We start from the raw sequence: 7,780 nt of genomic DNA on the forward strand, positions 1-7,780 counted from the left end.
CCTTAAAGACTTCTCCCCAGAAGACATTTTCGGCTGTGCTGAAGTACCCTTGCTGTATCGGGCAGTGCCTGGCAGAACAGGTGCATGCGATCAGGTACAGGTACTGCTGTGTGCCAATAGCAGGGGCACAGAGAAGCGGCGGATATTAGTGGGTGGGCTCCAGGCGGCCCCAAGATGCTTCTTTGGGGTCAGCAGCGAGGCTCTGCCAGCCTCCTACCACCCTGACCTGGGCATCCCCTGGTCAGAGTGGTTGGCACAGCTTGACCAGGACATGGGCCAGCAGGGCCGCCAGGTAGCCTTGTTGCTGGCTGCCCGAGTGGTGGAAGAGTTGGCAGGCCTACCTGGGCTTTACCATGTGAGGCTCTTGCCTTTGTCCACCTCTAGCCCCACGCCTTCCCTGCCCAGTTCCGTGGTCCGTGCCTTTAAGGCCCATTACCGACACCGTCTATTGAGCAAGCTAGCTGCTGTCCGGAGTGAGAGGGATGGCACTTCGCTGGCCGAGGCCGGGGCGGGCATCACAATGCTGGATGCTTTGCACATGGCTGCGGCAGCCTGGGCCAAGGTACCCCCTCAGCTCATTTTGAGCAGTTTTATTCAGGAAGGGCTGGCTCCTGGTAAAATGCCCCTATCTCTGGACAAAGTCTCTGAGATGCCAGCAGTCCCTGGTGGACTGAGCCAAGAGGAGTTTTCCCGCTTTGTGGACCTGGAGGGTGAGGAACCAGGGCCTGGAGTATGCAAAGAGGAGACAGGCACTGAAGGTGAGGAAGGGACTGGAGAGGACAGCTTCGAGCCCCTGCCCACCAAAGCCGATGCCCTCCGGGCCCTGGGCACGTTGAGGAGGTGGTTTGAGTGCAACGGCACCTCCCCTGAACTATTTGAAAAATTCTATGACTGTGAGGAGGAGGTGGAGAGGCTCTGCTGCCTGTGAAGGCACCTTCATTGCTCAAAGTTCGCTTGCTGGAGCCCCCTTCTCTCCTGTTTCCCATGGAAACGCTCCTCTCCAGAAGGCAGGCCAGCTGTCTCTTTCCTGTGGAAATACAGCTGTTGTGGACGGTGAGAAGGGAGAAATTGGGAAACCAAGTGTATATTCAGAGTAGTGGACACTCGCGCTCCGAGCAGAGAGTGCTAAAAGCATGAGGGTCAGGAACCTGGACTATGCAGGTCCTCAGCCTCGCTTGAAAGGTGTAGAGCCTTAGAGAGAGAGTTAGTCTAGAGAGGTTGGGACGTGGGTAGGTGGAACCTAGGCTTTACAAACAGGTCGGTCCCTTGAACTCTGTGTTAAAAACAGTTCTGCTTCTGGAAATAAAGTTTTTAATCAGAAAAGAGGTCAGGGTGTTATTTTCATCGGAGAAGGATGAACATTTTCAGTTCAGATTTGGATAATTGAATGCTGACGCTGCCAGGCAGCCTTCTGTCTCTGAGCAGTAGAGACCCTCCTCTTTCAGAGTTCTAGCAGTGAAGACTCAGGAAATGGGCCCACCTCATGCACTACCCTCCTGAGAAGTGAAGCCTGGGGACAGATAGGTCCCAGAAAGTACCTTGGTCACTCTGCAGCTCTGATCATTTCCGTCCAAGATTGTGTGTGGGATGGGGACTTGCGGGGGGTGGGCAGGGCGAGGACATATTAGGGAAACAGAAAGGAGCCAGAACTTACAATAGTCTGGACGTTCTGGACACTCCCATATGGCCGACCACGGTTCAAGTCCTAGACCTGGTGGCTTGCTTTCTCACTTTCTCTGTCACTCTCTGATCAAATTAAAATAAATGAATGAATAAATAAAATTAAGTAAATAATTCTTAAAAAAAAAATAGAGAGAAAAGAACTTACAATAGTCATCCTCCTATATGTTTTTCATTCATTTGTTCATTTCACAACATCTCTTCAGCAAGGCCTCCTATGTGACAAATTTGCAAAGATCATGTCTCTTCTGGGCAACACCTCACAGACTGTAACAGTGGAGTGTGATTAAGGGCCATGACAGGCTCATGTGAAGGGCTGTGTCCCATAAATCATGGGGAGATGCTGAGCAGCTTGAAGGGTAGACGGATGAGTGGGAAGGGTACTCCAGGCCAAAGGTCAGCAGCAGGCTCACAGGCCAACAGGGAGTGAAGGAGCACAGTGGGCCGGCAGGGGGCAGGCAGTCCCGTCAGCATGAAGTCTGCGGGGAGGCACCGGCAGCAGTGTAAAGAGGCTTGGAAGTTGGGAACCAGCAGTTAGCGTAATGGCTATGTCGCTGGACTCCCACGTAGTAGTCGACCACAGTTCATGTCCCGGACCCGGTGGCTTAAAACTCACGCCAGGCGCGTGTGCGTGTGTGCCCAAGATCCCGAGAGGAGAATGGAGGAGAAGGGATTGCGGCGTGACCATCCCCCCTGGGGGGTGATTTCTCGCTTTCTGTCTCTATGTCTCTCTCTGTCTGTCTGGCGAGCGCACGCGCCCTACAGTGAAAATCTCTCAAAAAAAAAAAAAAAAAAAAAAAGAGGCTTGGAAGTTGGAAGGATATTTAGCACAGCAAGCTTACAGTGATGGGGTGCCATTGACAGGTTCCATCAGGGGAAGAACAGGTAATTCTTGGGGTTCTAGAATGATAACAGTGCAGAAAATGTGAGATTTAAAGACTGACACTCCACGTGAGAGGTGGCAAAGCTGAGCCAGGTCTGGGGGTATGAAGGGAAGAGCATGGTTTTACCTGGAAAAGACATGGGCTTTGATCACAGGCTGTGGCTGGTGAGGATTCCGGCTCCAGGCCAGAATCATACAGGTGACCTTTTGGGCTTGACCACAGGCAATCACAAGGCTGCCTGGCTGGCCTCACAGAGGGAAGCTGCCCTCCCCACACCAGCGGGGTGCACAGCCAGTGCATTATAGTTTTCTGGGGGGGGGGGTTCAGTCAAGGACTAAGGCCCCAGACCACCATGCCCATAGGCTGACCTGCATTCGTACATCAGGCACCTCCACCACAGGCCTCATTGCACACCTCAGCTGAGGCCCTTGGCGGAGCCTCTACCTAGACTTCTTTTTTTTTTTTTTTTTCCTTTTTTTGGAGAGGTTTTTGCTATAGGGCATGTGCGCTTGCCAGAAAGACAGAGACAGAAAGAGAGAAATCACCTCCCAGGGGGGATGGCCACGCCACAATCCCTTCTTCCATTCTCCTCTCAGGATCTTGGGCACGCACGCACACACGCCCAGCATGAGTTTAAGCCACCGGGTCGAGGACTTGAATTGCAGTCAACTACATAGGAGTCCAGTGACATAGCCATTATGCTAACTGCTGGTCCCATCTACCTAGACTTCCTTACTGGGGACATTGACTAAGACACTGTCCCCATTTGGACTCAAGACCTTTCATTCCAGATCTTCTCCTCCTCCTCCTCCCTCCCCTAGCCCACAGAGCCAGAAAGAAACAGGAGCCTTTTGGGGTTTTTTGAGAGGTTTTTGTTGTAGGGTGCATGTGCTCGCCAGAAAGAGAGACAGAAAGTGAGAAATCACCCCCCAGGGGAGATGGCCACGCCGCGATCCCTTCTCCTTCGTTCATCGGGTCCAGGACTCGAACTGTGGTCAACTACATGGGAGTCCAGCGACATAGCCATTAAGCCAACTGCTAGTCCCAAGACAGGAGTCTTTTATTTGGGCCTCCTTGACAGGGATACAATGTCCCTGTCTGCATTGCATGTCACCTGAACGTCATCCAAGGGCTGCTTCAGAAAAAGGAACACCCGGGAGCCAGTTCCTGATTTCCCCTCTTGCCTACAGGTCACTGTACATTAATAAAGCCTTTTCTCTTACTTTCAGCCTGGCCGGTGTCCTAACTGACCACCTCAACACCTGGTACCTTGAAAAGAACTCTCACTCTTAAACAGTTAGGAAGCCACCGGTGGGCCTTCCGTTTTCTAACCTCAGATTCCAAATCCTCTAGCCTTTCCTCACAGATTCTATTTTTCCCACCCTGTATTCATTTAAGCTGTTCTATTCTGAAATCATCCCAGTCCTAACGTATTTCTTTCAAAATGTTGAAACCAAAATGACACAATCTCTAAAGTCTGACTGAAGCAGCAAGGAGTGGACGGATCAGCTCTCTGTTGTCAGACGTCATATTCCTGTTAGAACAGCAGAATTTGCTAGTCAGAAATTGCTGACCATTTTTTAAATCTTACCTATTTTTATTCAATCTCTCGTCACACCACACTGAAAGTTTGCAGTTGAGTGTGCTACCGCCTGCACCACTGAGACTGGGTTCGGAGCCCTTTCTTTCTTCCTTCTTTCACTTTCTTTTTAAAATTTTATTTATTTTATTTGCTTATTTATTTTAATTTGGCGCACGTGAGAGAGAGAGAGAAAGAGAGAGAAAGCAAGTCACCAGTTCTGGGACTCGAACTGTGGTTGCCCATGTGGGAGTCCAGCGCCCTTAACCATCACACTACCTGCCAGCCCCTCACTTTCTTTTCTTATTACCCAAAGTGGTGAATGATAGGAAGGAAGCACCCGTATTTCTGAAGACAGGCTTTTTAAATTTTTTTTTTTCCAGTTTTGCTGTAGGTTGCATGCACTCGCCAGAGAGAGGGAAAGTGAGCAGTCACCCCACAAGAGGGTTACCCATGCTGCAATCCCTTCTCCTTCATTCTCCTCTCAGGATTTTGGGCATGTACATGCACATGCATGGGGTCAAGCACGTGTGTGTGCGAGCCATGGGATCTGGGACTTGAACTATGGATTCGTCTGTGTGGAATCTAGCACCCTAACCTCCATGTCACCTGCTGACCCTCAGAAGGGTGTTCTTTGAAAAGGGAACAAGAGGTACACATATCAAAGATTAGAAACAGCTTGACAGGGTGGAGAATGAGGAAGTCGAATGTGTGGCTGAAAGTGAGACAGGCCAAGGAGGGAGGAAGGTGGCGAGGTGGGCAGGGGCCTTTGAGAGAGCAGCTTTAAATTACATCCTAAGTGAGATACGATGTCAGATTTTTGGTGGGTGCTGGGTTTGTTAACTTGGCAGAGGAGGAACCCAATATTTTATGTCTTAATAAATCTAATTCTAGTTGCTATACAAAGAACAGACGAGGAGGTAGGGAGTGAAAATGGAAACCAAGTTAGGAGGCACGGCAGCTGGTGGGCCTTCCCAGTAGACAAGGGCCCAAGGAGCGAAGGAATGACAGGATGCGAAGATGATGTCCATTATTCCCAGCACATCTGAGTCTTTCAAGCTCGGGCAAAGACACCCTTCCGGGAGCCAGCAGATGGGTATTCGTGATGGGCTTGGAAATAAACTGAAATAACATGCAACATTCTCCCCCCCCAACACACACACACACACGTGTTCCCACAATTTTCAGGCAGCATCGAGGCTCCAAAGCAGCAAAGATGAATAAGATACAGATTTTTTTCCCTAAGGCATTCACAAACTAGAGGGAGAAATAGGAAGTTATTTAAAATCCAAAACAGTCAGGAATCCATCTTTCAAGGCCCTCTTAACAAATTAATACTTATGGGGGGGAGACAAACAAACAAACAAACAAACAAAAAAATTAACGCTGGGAAATTGCTTACTACGGGACCAGCAGATGACATAGTGGTTATATCGCTGGACTCCCACTTAGTTGACCGTGGATCAAGTCCCGGACCTAGTGGCTTAAACTCATGCCAGGTGCATGTGCATGCATGCCCAAAATCTCAAGAGGAGTCTGAAGGAGAAGGGATTGCAGCATGGCCATCCTCCCTGGGCCGGTGATTTCTCACTTTCTGTCTCTGTCTCTCAGGCAAGCACACATGCCCTATAGCAAAAATCTCTCTCTCTCTTTTTTTTTTTAGGGTGGGGGGAGGTTTTTGCTATAGGGCGTGTGCCCTCACCAGAAAGACAAAGAGAGATAGAGAGATAGAAAGCGAAAAATCACCCCACAGAGGGGATGGCCACACCGCAATCCCCTCTCTTCCATTCTCCTCTTGGGATCCTGGGCTTGCACGCACCTGCGCCCGGCGTGAGTTTAAGCCACCGGATCTGGGACTCAAACCGCTGTCGACTACATGAGAGTTCAGCGACATAGCTGTTATGCTAACTGCTGGTCCCACAAAAATCTCTCTTAAACAAAAGAAAGAAAGAAAGAAAGAAAGCGCTTACTACATGTCAGGTACTTTTTAAAAATTACTTAATTTTTTATATTTATCATCACTATATATTTTTTTAAATTTGATACAGGCACTCACCAGAGAAAGAGAGAGAGAGAGAAAGCAAGCTGCCAGGTCCAGGACTTGAACCAACAAGGTTCACCATGTGGGAGTCCAGTGCCTTAACCACCGTAACACTTTCTGGCCTCCGTAACGTAGTTTTAAAATCTCTCTCTCTTGGATATTATTGGTATATCTTAGATATTATTATTGCAGGGGCCTGTAAATGGCATGGTGATTAAGGTGCTGACACTCCCACATGGCCGACTGAGGTTTGAGTCCTGGACCTGGTGGCTTGCTTTCTCACTTTCTCTCTCTCTCTGTGTCTTTCTCTGGTCAAATTCAAATAAATGAATGAATAAATAAAATTAAAATAAATAATTCTTTAAACAAAGATATTATTATCATCATACTTTTCATCATTGGTCTTGAGAAAATGATGGTGTGTACACAGAGAATTCTGAACCAGAAAAATCAGTTCCCCATCTTTTTTTTTTTTTTTTTTAAGAATTATCTTATTTAACTTTATTTATTTTTATTTGATCAGAGAGGGATAGAGCAAGAGAGAGAGAGAGAGGGAAAGTGAGAAAGCAAGCCGCCAGGTCTGGGACTCGAACCACAGTTGGCTATATGGGACTCCAGTACCCTTAACCAAAACGCCACCTGCCAACCCCAGTTCCCCATCTTCTATCCCTGCACTACACTCAGTAATTTCTTCTTGTTTCTATCCAGTTCTCTTAGCCATGAATTTTGAGATTTCTTTTTCTTTTCTTTTCTTTAAGATTCCTTTCCCACTAGAGATAGGGTCTCCCTAGGTTACCCAGGCTGGTCTCAAATTCACGATCTTCCTGCCTCAGCTTCTTGACCAAACTGGCTCCTTTTGGCAGATTTTTGAATTGTTTTTGTTTGTCTTTGGAAAGAGATTTTTGCTATAGGGCGCATGTACTCACTGGAGAGACAAATAGATCACCTCCCAGGGAGGATGGCCATGCTGCAATCCCTTGACTTTGGACATGCACACACACACGCTTGGCCTGAATTTTCTTTTTTAAAGAATTATTTTATTTAACTTTATTTATTTTATTTAAATTTGGCCAGATAGAGACAGAGTGAGAGAGAGAGATGGAAAGTGAGAAAGCAAGCCACCAGGTCTTGAACTATGGTTAGCCATGTGGGACTCCAGTGCCCTTAATCACCACGCCACCTGCTAGCCCCTTGGCCTGAATTTTAAGTCGCCAGGTCCGGGACTCAAACTGCAGGAGTCCAGCGATGTAACCATTACGCCATCTGCTAGTCCCTGTTTGATTTTGCTTTGTATTTTTGCAATTTTATTTTTTAAAAACTTTTTTAAAAGACTTATTTAATTTTCTTTATTATTATTTTTAATTTGCTATAGAACACTCACCAGAGAGAAAGAGAGAGAGAAAGGACACCTCAAGTACAGGATTCAAACTGTATCCGACCATGTGGGAGTCCAGAGCTTAACTACCATGCCATCTGATGGCCCCCTCCAACTTTTTTTAATAATTATTAAATTGTATTTATTATTATTATATTATTATTATTTTAAAATTTTCTGGGACCAGCAGATGGCATAATGGCTATGTCGCTGGACTCCCA

The 7,780-nt window shown here is 47.5% G+C and overlaps 1 protein-coding gene across 1 annotated transcript in view; it reads left to right on the forward strand.

Moving 5' to 3' along the window:
• The window catches only part of TIGD3 (tigger transposable element derived 3), a 4,339-nt gene extending 2,772 nt beyond the window's left edge, over nucleotides 1-1,567 (forward strand). Inside the window, exon 2 of the mRNA XM_006149889.3 lies at nucleotides 1-1,567. This exon is cut by the window's left edge and continues 499 nt beyond it. Within this exon, the coding sequence (XP_006149951.1) occupies nucleotides 1-928 (928 nt within the window). The 3' untranslated portion in view covers nucleotides 929-1,567.
• Nucleotides 1,568-7,780: the final 6,213 nt, after the last annotated feature.

This window comes from Tupaia chinensis, unplaced genomic scaffold (genome assembly GCF_000334495.1).
Source record: "Tupaia chinensis unplaced genomic scaffold, TupChi_1.0 Scaffold000273_1, whole genome shotgun sequence".
Classification (NCBI taxonomy): Eukaryota; Metazoa; Chordata; class Mammalia; order Scandentia; family Tupaiidae; genus Tupaia; species Tupaia belangeri.